This window comes from Theobroma cacao, chromosome 1, assembly GCF_000208745.1.
Source record: "Theobroma cacao cultivar B97-61/B2 chromosome 1, Criollo_cocoa_genome_V2, whole genome shotgun sequence".
Classification (NCBI taxonomy): domain Eukaryota; kingdom Viridiplantae; phylum Streptophyta; class Magnoliopsida; order Malvales; family Malvaceae; genus Theobroma; species Theobroma cacao.
In genome coordinates, this window is record NC_030850.1 from 2,060,917 (window position 1) to 2,082,634 (window position 21,718).

At 38.8% G+C, this 21,718-nt stretch overlaps 5 protein-coding genes across 6 annotated transcripts; 1 reads left to right on the forward strand and 4 right to left on the reverse strand.

Moving 5' to 3' along the window:
- On the reverse strand, window positions 837-4,107 carry LOC18611025 (cold-regulated 413 plasma membrane protein 2). Of its 2 annotated transcripts, none has more exons than XM_007047033.2 (5): window positions 3,906-4,107; window positions 3,571-3,783; window positions 2,275-2,382; window positions 2,117-2,187; window positions 837-1,313 (listed from the first exon to the last, which is right to left on the reverse strand). In XM_007047033.2, the coding sequence occupies exons 2-5, from the start codon at window positions 3,744-3,746 to the stop codon at window positions 1,060-1,062; spliced, it is 609 nt and encodes a 202-aa protein (XP_007047095.1). In that variant the 5' UTR covers window positions 3,747-3,783; window positions 3,906-4,107; the 3' UTR covers window positions 837-1,059. The 2 variants fall into 2 exon arrangements, with proteins under 2 accessions (XP_007047095.1, XP_007047094.1); XM_007047032.2 differs by having other exon boundaries at window positions 3,571-3,778; window positions 3,906-4,106.
- On the reverse strand, window positions 5,094-8,029 carry LOC18611026 (BTB/POZ domain-containing protein At5g66560). Its single transcript, XM_018127940.1, has 4 exons — window positions 7,600-8,029; window positions 7,438-7,507; window positions 5,993-7,342; window positions 5,094-5,913 (listed from the first exon to the last, which is right to left on the reverse strand). Exons 1-4 carry the CDS (start codon window positions 7,635-7,637, stop codon window positions 5,332-5,334), a joined length of 2,040 nt encoding a protein of 679 aa, XP_017983429.1. The 5' UTR covers window positions 7,638-8,029; the 3' UTR covers window positions 5,094-5,331.
- On the reverse strand, window positions 11,756-14,655 carry LOC18611027 (protein HGV2). Its single transcript, XM_007047036.2, has 6 exons — window positions 14,172-14,655; window positions 13,681-13,937; window positions 13,146-13,343; window positions 12,890-12,980; window positions 12,418-12,691; window positions 11,756-12,334 (listed from the first exon to the last, which is right to left on the reverse strand). Exons 1-6 carry the CDS (start codon window positions 14,489-14,491, stop codon window positions 11,999-12,001), a joined length of 1,476 nt encoding a protein of 491 aa, XP_007047098.2. The 5' UTR covers window positions 14,492-14,655; the 3' UTR covers window positions 11,756-11,998.
- Window positions 14,677-15,348, forward strand: LOC18611028. The gene has a single exon (XM_007047037.2). The coding sequence runs from the start codon at window positions 14,787-14,789 to the stop codon at window positions 15,270-15,272; it is 486 nt and encodes a 161-aa protein (XP_007047099.2). The 5' UTR covers window positions 14,677-14,786; the 3' UTR covers window positions 15,273-15,348.
- LOC18611029 (wall-associated receptor kinase-like 14) lies at window positions 15,511-19,676 on the reverse strand. Its single transcript, XM_018125623.1, has 4 exons — window positions 19,446-19,676; window positions 18,355-19,140; window positions 17,042-17,116; window positions 15,511-16,910 (listed from the first exon to the last, which is right to left on the reverse strand). Exons 2-4 carry the CDS (start codon window positions 19,097-19,099, stop codon window positions 15,628-15,630), a joined length of 2,103 nt encoding a protein of 700 aa, XP_017981112.1. The 5' UTR covers window positions 19,100-19,140; window positions 19,446-19,676; the 3' UTR covers window positions 15,511-15,627.

The window sequence follows — 21,718 nt, forward strand, 5'->3', positions numbered from 1 at the left end:
CAAAAATGGTTGAAAGCTAAGCACTGGTGCTCCTCATTAACCGCAAACTACAAAAAAGCTTACGAATAAAAACACTGTCTTCGAAAACATTGGAAAAATTGTCTTTTTTCTGTTTTGGCATTCAGAATGAGTAGGAGGTGATTGATCATCACGTTAATCAGACTTTCATAATTCATCCTCATTATGCCTTTGCTCGTTTTCGAATTACAACAACAAACTGATTTTAGAAAAAATTGTTTTTTTTTTTTAAATTCAGCATAAATAAGAAGGAAGATGGATTTCTCTCAGACAAATGCCTCGATTTGTCGTCACGATTTGAAAGAATGGAAAAGATCGGACTCGTCATCATTTTTGATCATCACCGAGAAACCCCTCATCATCCCACATTATCAATCAGCCATTGATGAAAACCAAGAGAAAAAGAAACGAAAATATAAAACCCCCCGTTTTTTTTTTTTTTTTTTTTTGCAGCCTCCTGGAATTTTTGGACGACTAGGACGGGGAAATTTCGGGGAAGAATTGAAGCTTTGATGGTATGACGCTTCTGGCTTCCTATTTATAGGCAAAATGTGATTTAGGGTTAGGGTTTTCCTTTGTTCTTCACCCTCCACATCAATCAAATTTACAGAATAGCCATTGGGTTCAAATTGGGGCCAGGTTCCAACCGTGGGCCTGTAACCCAAGTTCAAACTTCGGATTATTTAGTTTTTATTATTTTATTTTTTAAAACAAGAAAAATGTTCAATAATGTGAATTTTCCAGAAATTGTAAATTTTGTACCTCATAAATTACCATCAAGTTTGATATAAATTATGAAGCAAATACTTACAATGTCGAATTTTGAACAAACCCTTGACATTATATTCTTTTTTCCCACTAAATACAACGGATTAAAATTTTCAAATTATTTTCTTTTAACAGAAAATATACTTAAGAAATTAAATTATTGGTTTCTTTTTCCCACTAAATACCAATATCACATCATAAGATTGAAAAAAAAGTACAATTTTTTGTTTCAAGTTCTGCACAGCAGCAATAATTCAGCACTGCACGGTGCGCCTAGACGAAGTGAAGCACCAGGGACCAGACAGGGTAGACTAACAGAAGGATAATGCCAACGGTGTTTGATATTCCATGGCTCTGAGAGAAGGAATTCCTGAATCCACCCGAGGCCCGGATGTGCTCTTGCAGCAAGTAACAACCGATGAGGAGGCATATCAAAACACCGACCCAGCTGTCCTTCAAGGTGTGTGCAAAGAAGTTTGGAGCCACAACCAGGAGAAGAATCAATGATCCGGGCATCTCCAGCCAATCTGTAATCACCAATGAATTGTAGTATCAGAGAAGGGAACTAAGAAACCACTAACATGCTGCAAGCAGAAGTTCCTGATGCTTCGCACTCAATCAGTGAGAGGTTTTCATTTTAATATGGTCATAGATACGCAAACTATTCTGGTAAAAGGAACTGTAGAAGGCACTTGTTCTGAGTTGGGGCACGTATTGATAGAAGGAAGTTACAGATTGCAAGTGTATTGAGTTCTAATCAATGAATGTGTACTCTACAAATTAGAGCAATGCAGATAGACTTGTTTCGCATGTTATACATTTGAACAAAGTATATCAAATCTCAACAATGTTAAGAACATGATGCAGGTGTGAAGATGCCAAATCATCAAGTGACTACTCACCAAATTTCATTGTGTCCAGGAAAGTGCATAGATGAATAATCAATGAAACAAGCAAGACAGAAACTCCATTTACTATATTGAAATGACAATGATGAAGAAAATTAACAAGAAAGATAAATGCAGCAGGGACTTTTCTGCAAATTTACATGACTAGAAATACCATCTGAAAAGTACGAAATCAATAATGAGCATGCTATTTATCAATACCAGTTAAAAAGCCAGAACATGTACTATTGTCAAAGCCAGAGTTTTGATTCCACATGAGATATATTTATGTTTGTTATTGTCAATAAATGCATGATAGAGAGAAAGAGAGATATGGAATAATTTTGCTTGTTTCTACAACATAACATATCAGTTGCCACAGTTAGATAGAAGAACAACAGAGCAAGATAAGCATTGATGCCTAAATAGTATTGAGCATAGACCTGGAAAGTGTCGGGGGAAGAACAGCCTTAGAACAACTGCAACGAATGCGATCCATTTTCCAACCTCTCCCCTGAATGTATTTAAATAACTTTCAGGAAATCTACTTAAGCAGAAGAAAAAAGTATTGCCGGGAGAAAGCAGTAGAAAAGATTATCACCTTAGAAAGTTGAAAAGCACCATAGGAAGACTAAAGAAGATGTAAGGTATCAGAAGTGAAGTCAACATGTTTGTTCTCCAGTTTGTTCGGTCTAGGATTAACAAATAACTGCAGAGAACATAAAGAAGAAGCATTAATTGCAATTTTCCAGCTTGTTATATACAATATGGTAGTTTATGAAGTTCAATCTCGAATAACGAAAATGGAGATTCAACAACTAGGCGAGAAATGAATCACAGTCATAGTATGAGAGAAAGTCCAGTCATTTATAGCACAGGTCAGAGTCTAATAGTTAGATCAAAGACAAGATAAAAGAAATTACAGGATCAACAATATCATAACTGTTGATAGTAATCCCCACCTTTCTTCTTTCTTTCCCATCTTAACATCCAATAAAGAAGTAAAAGTGAAGCAGAAAAGGTTTTTTTTCCTAAGTTTCACAAGTATCACAGTCCATCCCTTCTGCAACTCTGACAATACAGTTGAACTTCTTATACACATTACAAAACCTTCACCAAACGGCAGATAAATTAGGATAGTGATATTCCTGAGGCACTGAGCTGTGCTTAGCTGCTTTGGATAAGCCAATTTCAACAAGCAGGGGTTAATGGCTCAGATAAATTGCCAATCTGAACCACAAGTCCCACAATTTGCAGACAAACAAAGCCATCAAATCGTTGCCTTTATGTTATATAACATTCTGCATCCGTAAAGATTCTGTCAACAAACTAGTTCCAACTTCCACTTCATTGATATTCTAGAGAAAGATGAGAGTACTAATATGCCTCAGGCCACAAAGCAACAGCAGAACACAAGCATGCTGGTCAGATCCTTATTTCATTTAAAAGCTTTTCGTGGTTGCTAGCTTAGGCAATAGCTAGTTGAACTTGATCGTTTCATTCAAACTGATAAATTTATCAGTTCAAACCACCGTTTTCGGCAAAGGTCTTTGCTCCCTTTTTATGTTCCTTGTTGGTAGCTAGTAACACAATGGTTATTAAATACATAAGCACCAAGTTTCCTGAACTCAAATTCCCTTCCCACGATGGAAAAAGACTTTTAACAAAATAAATGAATAAATGTAAAAGACAAGAATGACATGGCGACCATAATAAACATGAAGAAAAACCCAGTAAGATAATTAAAAATGCACAACTAATAAGCACTTGCCACATAGAACTCCACTCCACCCAACAAGGATAACCTTATTTTAATACACCCAACAAATCCAAACCACTGTCAAATCTTTAGGAAATTAACCCAGTGTTATGTAAAGGTCAAAGAGGGGATACTTACATAGCAGCAAAGGAGGCAACCCATTTGAGAAAAGAAGTTCCAAAACCAAGACCTCCAAGCTTAGTTGCATCATTGATCAACTTCTTTGCAGCCAGCTTCAGCTCAGTCATATCAGAACTAATCAAATCTTCTGCTACAGGATCTGTTTTCATAGCCAAATAGTCCATTCTCCCCATTTCTCAGTTCTCACTTTTCTTCCCCCCCAGATCTAAACTAAAACAAATGAGAATTATTCAGAAATTGAAAGTTACGATCCTTTTTAAGGAAAGAAGAATCTGGAAATAATAAGGGACAGGCCAAAAAATTTAAGACAGAGGGACAGACAGGCAAGTTACCTTTGTTTTGTCTTTTAGTTGTGTGCTTTGTTGGATCTTAACTGATTGCTTACGGATGCAAATTTTCTGGAGAGTTCAACAGTGAAAGGAAGGGCCCCTTGGTTTCAGGATTTCAGATTAGTTTAAAGTGAAGGGGATGCGAAAGAGGGAGGAGCAGAAGTTTCGGATCCTAGCTGTAATCTCGGCTTTGACTGTCGGAGGTGAGGGACAAGCTTGAACGTGGCGTTTTTTGATTGACAGGGACGGACACGTGGTGAATGGTGAAAAAGTTATGTTGGGTTGGGCCAATGAAGAGCTACCGTTATCAAACCAACCATTGATAAGACCATGGGCCTCATTGGTAAGTCAAGAACCTACCGACTATCAGTAAGATTTACTTCAAATAGGCTCTTCGAATGGCCCTGCCTGCCTGTAGTTTTCAGTCCTAATCCGATATAACAACCCTAATTCATTGTTGTAATAATAAAATAATAATGTCACCAGCAGCTAAAAGTGAACCAAAATACCCGGTTCATATAGGTGCTTAGGATCCCATTACTAGATTTCAACACTTTGTTAGCATTAATAAGGTAGATAATGCTGGAGATCCTCATCCAATTATCCAAAACAAAAAAGTCTCCCGCGGGCCTAATTCCGCAGCCTAAAATATACTTATGGAAGAAAGACATTCCCTGCCCCAAGTCAGCAATTTAACACAGGCATTTGGCATTTCAACTAACCACCAAAAAAGAATGAAAAAAGGAGGTACGCATCCGTCCATGTCCTTCACCAAAGACTTCTAGAATTATTGATTGGCAGAGCCCGGCATGTTCTGATTTCAAACCATATTTGTGTGGAATCTCACCAAACGACTCTACCTCCCAACATCTCGACTCCAACTAGGCTTACTACCCACCACCTTCTTCATTTTCTTTAGTAGTTACTTGGATTTGGAAATGGTCCCAACCTGAGAAGGGGGGAGAGGGGCCTCTAAGGTCAGAGACTACTTTAATTTCATGAAAGATGAAATATAACAACACATGAAATACGAAGGATCATTTTTTTGTAGTCTAGTTTGACTCTTAGTTCACCCCCTAAAACAATCCAAAAAGCAATCATCATAACATTACCCCCCTGCCCTGATGCTTCCAATTTCTAAAACTCCAAAAGCAAACACAGGCAGATGCCCCCACACTTCCCACTTCAAGATAGCACAAAAAATAAAGCTTTTACTAAAAGTCAGGTATCCCCATCTGCCTTCTCCACTATCTACCCATGACTTGCAATTTTCATTGTATACCCCCCATTGTCTCGAAAGATGGGTTCGATCAACCAATCAACAAAATTATTGTAAACAAAAAATGAAGCAACAATTTTTCTTTTTATTTCTCTCTTTACGTGGCACATTAAACAATCATTTGAGGATTATGTTCTTGTGCGGGCAGCTCTATTGTTCATGATGATGATGGTGTGACTGATGCCTTCCCCTTCTGGTTTCCGCAACCGTAGATTCATGCGAATCACAAACTTGAGTCCTGAACTTACACCCGAACCGCCTATTCAACGATCCTCTCCAGCCACCGCCACGTGGACCTTCCTTTTCGATCTTCTCGATCACTTTCTTCATCGTGGAACATTCTCTCTCCAGCTGGTGCACCCGCGTCCTCATGCTATCCATGTCCAGCCGCAGCACCTGATTCTCCCTCACGGCCGCTCTCCACGTGCTACTACCTTCTTCCCCACGTGAGACCGAAACCACCCCCGCCCTTTCCTCCTCCTCCTCGTCCTCTTCCTCTCTCATCGCCTCCGACAACCTCCCCGCATTCGTCGGCGCCGCTTCCGCCGCTAACAACGTCCCGGCGATCGCGTGACGTAGCTGCAACTGCTCGAAGAACAACACTTGCACTACCGCGCGTAATGGTAACCGCTCGTTCTGTGCCGCGTGAGTGCATGCTTCGAGCGTCAGCTTTTGACAATCTAACACCCCGCATATCTTTTCCCTCTCCGATTCCGGTATCCAAGGATGCGCCTGCGGAAGAAAAATACTCAATTAACCAACTTTAAGCATGATTTTACAATTTAGTCATTTTCATTTTTGTTAATTGTACCTTGAGGTACACGTCCACAGCTCTGTACAGTCCGTCGTCGAAGAGTCTAGCTTGGTCAGGAAGAGAAATTGCGAGATTATAAAATTTCTCCGGCTTCAAATTCGCGTCGGATGCAATCTCCGAAAGGTAACCGTCGATTAACTTTCCGACGAGCATCAGCGCAGGCGGTCTAACGCTATTATTATTAAGAATGTTATTGTTGTTACCTCTCGTTTCGGCTTCGATTCCTTCCGCGTTTCTCTCTTCCAATCCGTCCAAAAAATAACCTAAAATCCTTTCAATGCAATCAACGTCATAGAGCGTTTCGTTGAGATACGAGTAGCTCGGAATCAACAGATCGTCTAACGTAGCTTGCTCGAGCTGAAATCCAATCTTCTTCTCCAACGCGGCTTTGCAGGATTCCGAAGCGTTTAAAATGTTAGCGGTTCGCAACAAACCGAATAAAAACCGCGTAGCGGTTGATGATCTGGTGGGGCTCTTTTCTAACGGAAGGTTCGAGATAATAGTTTCCAAAAGCTCTCGCTGTTCACCCTCCGAAACACCAGAGGCCGACGACGACGTCGATGGTTTCCGATTTGACCGTGACGTTCCAGGAATATACTTCTTGGCGTAACACATAAGGCAGCTTTCGATGATCTCTGGACTCAGATCTCGCGTTTTCAACGTTAAAATCAAGCGTTTAAACAACGGCAAACTCAGCAATGCCAGATCTTCAAACCAGGACTCTACATTGTTCGTTCGACCTAGACTTTTTCTTCTCAAACCAGTTTCAATTCCGTTCCATAAAGCTTGACTGGAAGCGCCTTTAGCTTCGACAATCCCGTCATTCACCGGCCAGCCAAACAGAGTCGGATCTGTAGAAGAAGCTCTCGCAGCGATTGACTCAATCAATCTCTGAACAATGCCTAAAGATTCCGCTAAAGACATCACGGATTCGCATGATTTTAACGCTTTGACCGATTCCTTAAGGCTTTTGAAAACGGATTGAGAAAGGAACCGTTCGGTTTTTGAAATAAGGTTACCTTCGGAGTACTCTTCCGTCATTTCAAGAAACTCGGCGGCGCAACGGAGAGGAACGACGGTGGAGGAGGAGAGATCGATTTTAACGCCGTAACAGAATTTGGCGGCGCCTTCAAAAGTTTCCGAACCACCCGGGAAATCCGGAAGAGATATCTGGTATTGATCTTCTTCTTCTTCATTTTCCTGTTCTTCTTGATACTCTCCTTCTTCTTCTTCGATTTCGGTTTCGGTTTCGCGCTGCCTTTGTTTGGTAACCGTTGTAGTGGATGATTTCCGACCTTGCTCCGCTATTAACTGATCAAGCTTTCGGCTTTTGGACATCAAAGGGAACTGAAACCGAAACCGTTAAAAAACCATCAATTAAAATGAACAAATGCTTGGGCAGTAGAAAAACCATGGAAGTTGGAATTTAAAGCTTAGCTAACCTTATGGAGATGAAAAGTCATGTCATCAACTTCAATCATAATGTCACTTGGTAATCCAGTGGCACAAAACCTGTAAATTAAAAATGAGAGGAAAAAATGTTAACTTTTCCCTTTTTTTTTTCCTGTAACCTTTTTGAGGGATGAGAAATGAAGAAGTCTAACCATGCTTGGCCCTTAGAGCTAGGTTTGTCAGCTGCCATTTTTTCTTTGTTGAAGTCTGAAACTCTTGGGTTTTCTGAGAAACTGTTGTGAACCAAAGAAGGAAAACCTAAAGCAGATCCATTCAGGGTTTTTGTTCTTTCAAGTTTTAAGCTTACAGAAGAGAGAGAAGGGGGAATGATGAGAAATGTTTGTGTTGATGGGGGTTTGGTTTTGTGTGGGAAGAAAAAGCAAGACACAGTTGGTAATATAAAAAGGTGGAAAGGGTGGATTGGAATCCTAAAAAACTCAAACCGGGACAAATGAAGCTTGAACAAATTTCGAAAAAGGAGGATCAAAATTTTATACTATCTCAATTTTTTACCCAAAAAAGTTTTCTTCTTTTTTTTTCCCCTTCTCTTCCTTTGAATCACATCAGAATCTCAAGTCTCAACCACTCCAACTCTCTCTCTAAAACGTCAAAGAGTAGGAAAAAAAGGGCACTGAGAAAGGATAGCTTTTGGAAGAAAGACCGTATAAAGAAAGCGGTAATTAAAATTGTGTCAAAATGGTCTCAAAAAATAAAATTGTGTAAAAACAATTATTACAGAGTAAATCCTGGCCTGAACAACAATGATTTTTTAATTTCTTTCCTTTTTCTATCTATAAACTAGTGGACTCAAAGTAAAGTTTTGCTTATTATATAATTGTAAACATGGTGAGGAATGAGTAATCTTTGCTGTTATTGGCCATTGCTAAGCACTGATTTGGAAGCTTTTCTATTGCACCATGGCTAAGAGACAATAAGATGACGTACGTTTGATTAAGGTGTTATTGGATTTTAATTGCTTTTTCTTATGTGGAGGCTGGAATATCTTAATCAATTTGGTACAAGATTAACAAAGCATCAAAAATCCCATAAGCATGAGGACAAAACCTTCGCTTGTCCATAGGCTTACACCCAATTGAGGGGGGGGGTTGAAGAAAGCAATTGAAATTTCTTGGATGTCCCAATTCTACAGAATGAGATGAACTGTTATTAAATACAGTCATGTGGAAGTAAATGACACCACTGGCCATATCTAGCTCATGACCCACATAAAAGAGAATGCCCCACAGCTTGAAATGGTTGGTTTTAGTTTTTGGATTTGAAGCTTCAAATCCATTTTTTTTTCCTTCTTTGTTTTCCCATTTTGAATTCTTTTTGAAAATTCATGTCTGAAAACAAAAGTATGGAGCTGGCTTCATTTATGGCAACATATCTACCATAGTACCCCCTTCCTTGCTTGTATTTATGACTACATTAATGAGGTAACCACAAAAGAATGTTGCTTTGTTAATCACTACCCATGAAAGTTGACAGCTATGCTGCCTATGAGATAGTACAAAATTTCCCTTTGATTATGTTGTAAACAATGTTCATCAAGGATGGGGAAGATGGGAGATAGAGAGACAAGGGAAGGGAAGGGGTTTGGATTAGAGATGGTTTATGACTCACTTGATTCTTTCTTTTATCTTTTTTCTAAAGGGTGTTGCTGTTCCTTGATTGTTTCAATGATGATGGTATAAGAATTGAGTCTTATTCATTCAATAATTAAACTAATAATACAATGATCAAACAATTAGGCTAAAGTCAGTGATAGTGGTGGTGGTGATGATGATGTCAAAAACAATGGCTGTAGAAAAGGAAATATGAAGCCTGGCTGTTCAAAGCTGAATCTTCTGATAATAATTGCCTTTGAATGAGGATTGGAAGATGCAGAAATCATTGAAGAAGTAGACTGATGGAGCCCTTTTATTTTCTGCATTCCACGTTGTTAGGTGAGTAATCATAGACAAAATGCACAAAAGGAGGATGGGGGTAAAGCTCATTGCGGCACACCTCATTGTGGGTATATATGAGACTGGCTCTTTGAACTAAAGACAATAAAAGGCCAAACTATAAAAAGCCAAAAAAAAATTTACAAGGTCAGAACGTTTGAACTTTTGCTTTGCTTTTGCTCTTGGTTTTATGAAATCAATAATTCTAAATGTGGGTCACATTTGTTTATTTGAGGGGACAGATGCCCCCCACTACAGAGAAATCCAATGCCGGCCTTAAATCCCCATCATCTAATCTCTAAGATTTTCAAATCTCTCTCTCAAGTTCCCTTTCCCCTCTCTCTCTCTCTGTCTCTCTCTCTTTCTGTCTCTCCATGCTAATGCTGCTGCTTGGTAGTTGGAACTGGTCAGAAAAATTTAACAGACTGGGGTTTAGAAAACAAGCGAGAAGCACAAAAACCATGACAGAAGCATCCAAAAGAAAAACAAAACCCCATGGAGACTAGTGGGGTGGGGGGTTTAAGGGGGTAAATATTTTCTGGCACCCTGCACAAGATAGTAGCACTTTGATTTTTAATTCATTAATCCATACACCCTGGAAAGACAGAATGGTCAATGAGACATTAACCAGATTACATTATTTATAACATAAATCACTCTAAAAAATTAAACCCTTAACTCTCCCTTTCTCTCTTTGCATTATTTATTCATGTTGCCCTATCATTACTCTAAGGCAGCACCCCTCTGACAGGCATCCGAAGACATCATGAAGATTGCTGGTTGCCTGCAAAAGAAAACTCAAGTAATTATTTACTAGAATAAAAGATTCATATCTAATTAGAATATGATGCCGCTGCTTAGTCGACAAGATTGAGCTAGGCTTTGTTGGTTTGTTGTCCTCTGCTTTGCATCCTTTCCAGGTGCAATTTTTCAACTTCTTTTTTTACCACTTTAGTCTTTTTGCTTGTTTGAACAGCTAAACTTTAAATGCCAAGCAATGAATAAATGACAGAGTAACCATTTCCCCAACAAGTTGTTGTGTGCATAATTAGGTGATGGAAGTAATGCAACCTCATAACCTACGAGAGAAAAGTAAACCCAAAGCTAATATACCCGAAGGTAGAGTTCCGGTTGCGGGTGGTTGATTGCTGTTTGCTGCTACATTGTTTGCCGATGGAATGACAACGCCAGGCCATGAGCGGCACATGCAGCGTTTTCCCTCATCTATGCTGGCGTAGAGGGTGGATAGGTGGTTGCCACAACCACCCCAGGAGTATTTCCCGCATTGCTTGCAATCCACCCTGTAACACATTCTTTTTCTTTTTTTGAGAAATTCTTTGATATGAAGATTTACAAATGTGGTATTGATGTTGCTTCCCGTCTCTTTATCCTTGTCCAGTTTTTATGGTGAAAACTATTGCTTTGATGTAATCGACCCCGTTTTCATAACATTGTTGCTTAATTATCTTAATAGCAGCTTTAATGTTGAACGTATCGCTTTTGCTTAGTAAAACTCTCGTCGATCCTGACTCAGCCTCTCTCCCTTTTTCTATTGGCTGCATTATTACAAGACTGCCGAATTATGGCTGGTTTACTTTTATTGGTATCCCGACAGCGAAGTTGCCCATGCCAGAGGGGAATCTTAAACATTGTTGTTTTTCTTGGGTTATCAAAACAAATGTAAACAGACCGCCAAGGAAAACAAAGAGAAAGAATAATGGAAACAAATACATATTAATTTTACATATGGATCATGGGAAATAGTTGTGACATTTAATTGTAGCCACAAGTTAAGTATAATTATAGCAGAAAGACAATTGCCAACCCAATAACTCACAACAAATAAGAACATAAACAGAACACATTCTTTTTGTTTTTGGAATGATTTGTAGATCAATCCTTCAATTTTGTTTCGGAGCAGCATTACATTATCGTACCTTCTGTACTTTTTGTCCTTACTATCTCGATAACAAATATGTACGAAATTAGTTGGCCGTTTAAAACAGAGGCTAATGTTTTTGTTTTTCAAGTCAAAGGTGGCACATAATTTCGCTATAAATGTCGCACATAATCTTAGTATTTCTCTATGATTGATACGATCCCAGACAACAACAGCATTGCATGCACTAGGTCCCCATGACCGAATCAGACAAATTATTACACTAAATAGAAATCTGAATTTCAAGAAGAGATCCCCATTACAAACTGTAGAGAACTGATCTACAAAAGAGTTTGGTAAAAGTAGTGGCTCCAGGATTTATACAGGTAAAAATTGGGTCCTATCTCCTAATTGCTAATCAGGGATATTTTTCTGAATGGAAATGCTTGGCACCAAGAAAACTTTCACCAATACCAGGTGTTGGTTCTTCAGAAGCATATGACAGCAGAATAGATCAATTATGAGTACAGGAAACTGGTACATAAACCGTAGCTTACTATTACAGATGGCAGTTATAAGCAGAACCAGTTTATCAGGTTGGCAAGAATTCATAACATCAAGCATTAATATGGTATGGTTCAACAGCATAGCATAAACCAATTACTACTAATTAGTATTAGGAATTACTAAAGCATGCATTGCCAAAATCTAGGACCAAAAACATCAGGAGGCACTGCTGCCATCTCCATTGTCAGATGATGGCTCGATTGCAGGTTTCTTTGCTGAGCTTGATTCTACCGAGCCTGTACTCATCAAAACTCGCTTCACTCCTCTTCCTATAACTCCAAGGTGTGTGACCCCTGCAGTCCCATTTGAGTGAGCAGTGGATACAGTTGGAGAATCGAAATTTTCATTGCTGTTAGCAGTAGCAATCCGTGAAGAGCTCACTGCAGTGGGAGCAGCACTCTTCTCACCATCCCTTCCCCGGGCAGATACCATTCCCAGGAGTTCAGCAATAATTGACTTCGGGTTGGAGGCCAGCTGCTGTAGATCTTCAAGCTGCAAATGCAGAAATGCACCAAATAATTAAGCAAGTTATACAATAAGGTTTCAGTTCACATAGACAATTGAATTGCACTTGCCTTCTTTTCCAGGTCTTCAGCAAGTCCAGCAAGTGTTGTAATTTCTGCTTCTTTATCTGTGATAGATTTAACAGTCTGAGAGCCATCGGAGGACTGTTGTACACCATCATCCAATTCAGAGGCAGCCGAAGACAATGCTGATCCTGCAGAACTCTTTACTTCATTTGTTAGACGCTCCAGCCGAGACCTGCAAACTGAGATGGCCTTCTGACAGTACGGAATTGCTTCTTGGGGCTTTGAGCCAATTTCCAAACACATACATATTCGAAAATTCCTGAATTATAAGGTTAAGTTGCAAATATAGAATCTGATTGAGATTGAAGGGTGGAATTGAGGGAATCCATATTTCTTTTTTAACTAGTATGCATTCATCGACCAACATGCAACACTATTTAATAGAACCTGGGATTGATTATCTACATAGAGAGTAATAATCTCAATAATAAAGACATTTCAACCTTATCAAAGATACAGTTCAGCAATTTGGCGGTGATCTGGTTCAACCAGCTGTTGCAAAATGGAAAGGGCTTTCTGGTAGTCACTGAGTGAAGATTCAATGTCCTCTAAAGAAGCAGCAAAGAAACAAAATTGATGTTTTAGGATGCTTCAAGAAAAGCCACTGTAAAAATTAGTGAAGGCGGTTCTTCCCTCCCCCAAACCACCCCAAAAAGAACACGCATAACAGAAATACTAAGAAATCTTAATTAACAATAAGGAGCAAAATCGACCTCGTTCCAAGGCAACCTCAGCCAATGCTGATAAAATATCCACTTTCTCCATGGTGTCACCCAGCTGTTGTTTATCAGCAATTGCCCTGGCAACATCTAGCATTTTCCATGCCAAATCCAGGTCAGAATCATCCTCATCTGCTTCAGCCACATCATCAGTGTCACTATCCTCATCTTCCTCTTCCTCATCTCTTCCACCTGAAACACATACAGGAATAAATTAATTAAGCGTAAAGAGCAGTTAACATTTTAGTCTATGGGCAGCATATGCAATGATGATTATAACATTGGTGCTACAGCAGCTACTGTCTACAACTGACGATAATGTGAATGAAAAGTTCAGAGGAGTATAAGATGGCTTCGGTACCATCTGTAAGCAAGAGCACTAATATCACGACATCCAAAAAGATTCAAACTACATTTAGTTATCTAAGCTCAATTTGAACTAGAATTAAAATAATGCTTTGTGAACAAGTAACCAAGATGTATAAACTCTATAATAAGTAAACATAGACAAATTCAATAATATACTAACCATCTTTGGTAGCCCCTTCGTGCTGAGTTGAACTCTCGTCCTGTTTGGCATCACTTGATACAGATGCAACTGAAGATTCACCATTTACAGCACTTTTAACAGACTCTTCTTTGTTCGAGCCTTGCTGAGTCTCACCCTCCTTCTTTGGCACAGAAACTAAGGGATCAGTCTCCTCTTGAGCCTTGTACAGCAGTGCACGTCCATACAGATAGTAAGCCTTCAGACATTCAATGGCAAGTTCACCATGATGGGCAACCCTAGCGTGACATAAACAACAATTTTAAGAATAAAGACACAATCCTGAAACTTGAAAAGCAAATTAGGCTACTAATGGAAAATCTCTAAACCTCCATTTGGTTTACTTCCTCAAAAGTCGTTCATCCAACATAAAATTAATTGTACGAATTCATTTCCATTTCCTCATACAGAAAAAAAAATGGAAAATACTTCAAAAAAGAAAAAGAAAGGTGAGATGGGGCCCGAGGTTTAACCTGATTTCAAGGGCGCGGCTAAAGCAATCAGCAGCTTCGGCGAAATCGTTTTCTTTAAAAGCCTTAGATCCTTTCTCCGCCAACTCATCTGCGAACTCCAGCGTCTTCTCTCGATCAACATCCGAAGCAAGTCCAAGACTTTCAGCATTATCGTTATTGTTGCATGTCGACTCGGTGCCTCCTTGAACCGCAGATTCGATTGTGGCTTCGATTGAACCTTGCGTTCCTAGGGTTTCCCCAACTTTCAGGTCTGGAGTTTGCTCCGTCATTGTCACCGACGCCTCTGATGCCGCTGGCGCCGTAACTTCTTCTTCAGCCATCACTTTTTTGCTTCAATTCTTGACCGAAAATGCAAAATAAAAGAAAGGAAAATGGAAAAGCGGGTTTTGGGGGTTTCTCCTTGCGCTTACCTTAAAAACCCCTTCCTGGAGGAAAATAGCATAAAATTTTTGAGATTTTAAAGCGGAAAAGACAGAAATGGAACGACTGTTTTTCGAGGAGGCAAAGCTATAAAGGGTATTTTCGTAATTAGAAGAGAAACAACGACCTTTTTAATATATCAGGGTCACAGGATTATGATTTCGAAACATCAGGCTGTGAAGCGAGCAAAGGAATATGGCTTCCACAATTTCGCCACCTGTACTCCAATCCCTCTCAGTAAGCCGTGCGCACAACGCGCACGCCGGACGATCCGTCAAGGCGCAGTTTAGTAAACCTGCGCTGACGGTTTCTCTCCCGAACCGGAGACAGCTTCTGTTCTTTCTGACGGCAACGACGGCATTGACGGTTAGAGACGCGGCGTCGAATGCGGAGGATATTCCGTTATTCGGTTTAAGGAAGAAGTTGAAGAGCGTGGAGGAGGAAGCGGTGGAGATTGTGAAGGAAGGGTTCGAGACGGCGGAGAAAGGGATCATTACGGTGGAGAAAGGGTTGAAGACGGCGGAGAAGGAGATCGAACAAGCGGAAAAGGAGATCGAAAGTGCCGTTAGTTTCGGCGCGTTGGCTCAGGCGGGTGCCGTGGCGGGGGCTGAGTGTCTCGGCGTTGTGGTGGCTACTTCTATTGTGAACGGAATTTTAGGGCCTGAGGCCCAAAAATCTTGATTTTCCTGTTGTATCTTAAATTTGGTCATTTATGTTGTTAATTAAAGCTGTTATCACTATTTTATTCTTGTTTTAATTATAATATTATTTTTAAATTATTTTCAAATACAATTTAAAAATCTCATAATCCAATTAACCCGAATTAATCAAAGTTAATTTTTATTTTCGTTTTCAAATTTAATTAGAATAAAATTAGAAACTTGATTAAGAACCTAAATTCAGATAATTTGATTTTAAATGCTTTCTAACTTCAGAATTGATGTATAAAATAAGAAGTAATGGCTTTACTAATTGCTATTAATGAAACACTTGTCAAGAGGCAAGCAAGCAAAAGGCAAAGGGATGTTGTGAGATCTCATTCTCGATGGGATGCATTGCCCAACAGGCTGTTTGTTGAAGGTGAGCTTTGTTCACTTAACCAATGATCTTGGACTGAAACAGGGGAGCTGTTTTTGACTTCATCTAAGGAAGTCAGACAATCTCCTCCCCTTTGCTTCACAATCAATCTCTGGCTTCCCACCACTGACTTCTTGCTTGTCTTGGTCCTTAGGGATCTCTCACTTTCATCATCGGAGGATGGACAAGAGGAAGCTGTTGGTGATTCGATGCACATGCCGGGTACCCAAGCGCTGAGCCGGATGTGTTCTAGCTCTTCCGCAACCTCGGTCATGGTAGGCCTCATGTCCCGATGGAAAGCAAGGCATCTAAATGCTAACTCGGCCACATTATGAATTGATGAAAGTGTCCAAGCATCCCTATGTGGTTCAAGGTATGGATCGAGTATCTCATCGACACAGCCTCTTCCTATCCTATCATTAGCGAGTGCTGCCAGGTTTACCTCACTATGAGGACGTGAGAAGTCGACCACTTTCAATGCAGTTATTATCTCCACAAGAACGACCCCGAAACTGTAGACATCACTTTTATCTGACAGATGGAAGTACTGATGGTATTGAGGATCAAGATAGCCTGGTGTTCCTTGAGGGGCAGTTGAGATGTGGGATGATTCAGACATCCCAAGCCTGGAAAGACCAAAATCAGCTACCTTGGATCTATAGCTGAAATCCAAGAGTATATTGCTAGACTTTATATCTCGGTGAAAAATAGGTGGATTCACAGAGTGAAGATAGGCAATAGCCTTGGCAGTTTCAGCAGCGATTGTGAGCCTTACTGTCCACGGAAGTCCTTCACCCCTCTCTCTTTGCAGATGCTGGGATAAAGTTCCGTTAGGCATAAATTCATAGACCAGGATGGGTTCGCCCTCCTCTATGCAGCAACCTAAGAGGCGGACAAGATTCGGGTGACTGACAGAGGAAAGCAGCTTAATCTCATTCATTACTTGGTCAATACTGTCAGGGTCTCTATATCTGAATCTTTTTATGGCAACCCAATCATCATTGTGGAGTTTTCCTGCATAAACTGTACCATAGGCTCCAGTCCCCAGCCTTTGTTTATCAGAGAAGCAATTAGTAGCTCTTTCAATTTCTCTGTAGGCATAAAATGGAACACTTGAGTTGCCTGCAGCTTCACATAGAAGGCGCTTTGCACTCATCTGTTTGTTCAAGGAACTAGAACGCCGTCGCACATAGCAACATAAAAGAGCCACACCACCCGTCAGCAAAGCTCCAGCAATAAGCCCTAAGAACGAAACAACATGGTTCATCAGTTATGTGAAGAAGACAATACAGAGTGCTATAAGAAGAATTATGAACCCTGTCTTGATGAAGAGAATAGTCTAATACAAGTATTGTACTTTGTTGTCTGATTACCTCCAACCAGGACACCAACTCTTGTAGTTCCCCCGCATTTGCCAGATATGTATTTTGAAGGATTGCAGTGAGGAACTGATAAATGTAGCAGTCAGAAAAGTTGGGGAAAAGAGGAATTAGTGAATTTATTCAATTACTGCAAAACTACAAGGTATATTCAATATCATCACAAGAAAAGACAATGCATTTAAGACATATTTCACATGCTAGCATAAAACTGTTCCTACCAGAATCAGCAGGGAGATGTTTAATTCCAGCCACGCTTCCTAAACCACTTATCTCTAGATTTTCCAAGGTATGGATTATAACATCCCAAACATTACGAACAGTTTTAGTGCATTCCACTTTTATGCAATGCATTAACTTTCCACAGGTGAGAAAAGTCAGGTATCAGACAAAGATGTAACTCCATTTGTTTTGCCAGGTCAACAACGCATTTCTTTGTTGACGTAAACCATTCAACCTTCATTCATGCTTCCTTAAAAAGGGCGGATTATGAGGAAAATTAAAAAAAAAACCAAGCATGAAGGTGAACAATCAGTTTAGGTAGATGACTCTCGCTGCTAATGTTAACCAGTTCTGTTGAAATTTGTGAATGGTAGAGAATCTGTCACGGTGTTTCTAGAGTATAGAACTCAGAAATGAATGTTTAAAGTTTGTCAAACCAAGAACGAAACTTTGCATTGCAAGATACATACATTGTTGAAGCGACACTGCCTATGTCAAAACCTAAAAAGATCAGATGTGCTTAACTTTTAAAACAGAATGAACAAGTTAAACTGCTACTTAGGCTAAATTCATGGCAAACATTGTTCATTAACTACAATCGTAAAATTTGTAACTTTGACCAGAAGAAACTCCTACTTTTGATGCAATTCAACCACAAAATAAGGACTGCACAAACAAGGACTACTATAACTTCACAACGAAATCCCCCTTCCCCAGTTTGAATATGCAACTGACATGTAGAAACTCTCCATGTTAATTCAGATAGTAATAAAAACTTCTAGCTTCATTGCAGATTGAACTGTTGAAACTACCATTTCTAAGTACTAGTCAATAATCCCATAATCTAAATTTAGAGTCGAACAAACAAAAAAGCCGATAATTAAAACCAGTCATAAAAATGAGGCGTCACCCTTTCAATGGAAAAAGGGAAAAGGACACCCCACAAACGTCTACATTCCCACTTCCCCCTGTCAAAGGTCACCCATACCATCCACCAAAAAGACCAAAGTCCAAACCTAAACCTAAAACATGATACATAAAACAAAGAAACAAACAAAATTATTGACCCGAAATACTTGACTCACCTCTCCGGCAACCACCGCCTGCTTTGAACCCATCACCTTCATACCCTTTATGGCAAAGGCACGTGAACCCCAACGTTCTGTTACCTTTCTTAACATTTGTACAATTAGCGTTTGCATCACAGCTACACGTCCCTTCAACCCACCATGCCAATTTAACTCGTTCCAACTCCAAAGAAACCACTGAGTTACTAGCCGAGTTAACTACGATCGAAGTCGACGAGAACAAGAAACGGCACTGCGTATTACTAACTTCCTTGAAATTCAACAACTGCTCACCATCGCCGCCAGCAAAACAAGTTATATTATCACTCTTATCAATGCAAGAGTTAGGCAAAAATGATCTTTCTAAAAACTTCGAACGTATTTCACAAGGAGCTGGTAACTGCTTCGTACAGTTTTGGAGCAGAAGATTATTAGCGACAGAGACCGCGTAGTTTTCACCGAACAGAACTGAAAGTGAGGCAAGCCGTCGTCCGCATTCGACGGGAAGTTTGATGATGATATCCGTAGAAGTTACATTCAGGACAAGGAATTCTCCAATCCGGACTCCGTCTGAGCTGCAGTTGAGTTGGATGGGGCAACCCGGTGAGAACCCGAATGGAAACGGTAAGGTTGTTGAGAAATTGCCTTTTACGCAGGAACCTTTGCACCGGTTCTTCTCTGAGTTAACTGATTTTGCTTGGGAGATGACCAAAAGAATTGCTATTGTTACTGAGAAGGATAGTTTTGCTTGGCACAATATCATTTTGGATTCTCCAAGAAGAAAACAGAGCAAACATCAGCTTCCTGAAAAGAACATAAAAAACAGAGCTTGATTAGGAGAGAAACAGAGGAAAAGTAATACTGGGTACTTGAAGGGTTAATAGTATTGAAAGGAGAGGAAATTTGGGAAGAAGGGGGCAGTAATTGAGGGGAGTTAAAGCAGGGCAATTGATGGCGTTGGGGAGGCCATCTAATCTCAATAAATGCTAACACAAAGAAAGGTCTATGCATGGTAAATTCGGGAAATTCAAAATTTTTCTTCGTGTGGTGGTAAAAAAAGAAAATTTGAATGAATGGGTTGGTTTAGTTGGGAATATTTATGAGCTTACCTCTGATCTTTTCCAGTTCTTCTTCAATGGCTGCAATTGACTCTGCTCCTTCTAAAGTACTGAGCTTCAATTCAAAAACTGCTAACGATTTCTTTTGAAGTTCCTTGATTTGGGCTTCTGGTTTTTCTTTCAAAGCAAACAATAAAATGAAACAAAAATTCAGGAAACCAAAAAACAAAAACTGAGACTTTTGAGAAGAGGTAATTAGAAATGAGAGAGAGCTTTGTATACAGAGTTGTTAAACTCCATGTCAAGTGGAATTTTAGTATTTTATTAATGAAATGACCAGTCTAACCTCTAAGTTCGGGAACATGGAGTTAGTGATTAGACGGAATTGTCCTCGGAAAGGGCAGTAATTTACGGAGATGGACCCAGGAATAATGTTGTGGTCAGCACGCAATTAAAAGGCTATTTGACTAGGAAGAAAGAAAAGAGAGAGAGAATGTTCATAAACTGTGTGAATGGACGGCATCTGATCACGAACCGTTGTTTGATTAAAGATCTGATCGTGGTGGTGATGGGGTCCCACAAATATTCCAGTTGTTTCTTTGAAAATTTTGGGTTTAGGATTAGCATATTATTGACTAATTATTGAATATCTGAAGATATTTCTTATGCCCCTTTATGCTGTTCTTTTGGCTTAGTGGGTAGATAAAGGCTGAATAACAATGATAGGCTAATAGTGGAATCAGCAGCATTCTTTTAGGGAGAGAGGAGGATTTGTCTAATTTAGAAATGATCAAAGGTTTAAAAGTCAACAAGACCAAGTGATCAAACATTGAGGGCCGTTTGATTTGTTGACATTTTCTTAAGTATCGTAAGATAAGATGAGAAAAAAAAAAAACCTAAATTGAAGTATAAGCCATGTGGTTGTTGGGTTTTTGCATATGCTATGTGTAATGTAAAACTATGGGATTTGATATTTTTCCCTCTTTATGGTTTACTCAATCAAATATGTTTTTTGTACTTAAATTAATTCAAGATATAATAATGTAATAAAAGGTAAATAAATTAAACTCTTTAATATGCATTTATGAATTTAATTAACAATTTTAGGTTTGAGTCATTGTATTTTTTAAAAAAATATATATATTTTTTTTAAAAATCTTGAATTATTTAAAAAAATTTAGATAAACTTTTATTGCATTGAATCAAACTCTTATATTTTTATTTTATGTCAAATAAACTTTTATAATTAACTATAATTTAATTATTATTAATCAAAATATCACTTTTATTTTTTTTTATTTTATGTGGTATTGAAATAATATGTTGACATGTCATATTAGATGCTGAAGCGACATGATCACGTAACATTCTCATCATTTACGTAAGCATGATATAAAATAATAAGTGTAAAAAAAATTATTTCATGTACTTTAATTCGGATGAAAAGATAATTCAACCCAATCTTGTGTTTTTTATTTTACTAGTATCATAAAAAAAAATTTGTAATGGCATTAATTCAACCAAATCACATGGGGAAACTAATAAATATGAAAGTAAATGAAAAGGGCATTTAAGTAAAATGAAATTAAACCGCAAAAGAAGCAAGATGGGCAATTGGCAATAAAATAATTCAGTGTGAGCCATTTGTTCTCTTTGCCTTTTAAGGACTAAAAAATACAATGCTCAAATCTATATTGGGAGCTGACATAATCTGATATAAATTAGAGGGATTGTAGTCAAAGGGTATTAATGACAATTTGCTGATCCTGCGTGCAGTCCTTTTTCTTTACAACGCGCATAGGGTTTTCTTCTTCGTATTTATTGCCGTACAGAATAAGGTGACATTCAAGGATTGGACAATATTGCCCGCACAGCCAAAATAGTTGACCCAGGCGGTCCGTCACTTTTAGGTCGTTGACTTTGCTTAACACAGGAAAATTGAATAATGAGAATATATAGCTTTGTTTTTTCTTTTATTTATTTTAATTTTTCTTTCCCCGAGGATAATTAGTGTCAAAACCGTGTGACAGCTCCTCTAATTAGGAGGCTAATTACGGCGTCCAAAATATAATCCCAATTGTTTCAATCATTTTGAAATTCAAACTATTTAATATTTAAAGTGTCTAAAAAGGTACGGAATGATTAATTCGAAATAATATGTACGAATATTAAAATACCGTTATTAATCAATGTGAATAATTCAAAGTTACTCATGAATTATCTTGATTTGACTTAATTATTGTTGTTCACTATGATTTGGGCATTTTGATACTGTTGTTCAACTAATTGATTAAGAGACTAGTCAAATTATTTTAATCTTTAAA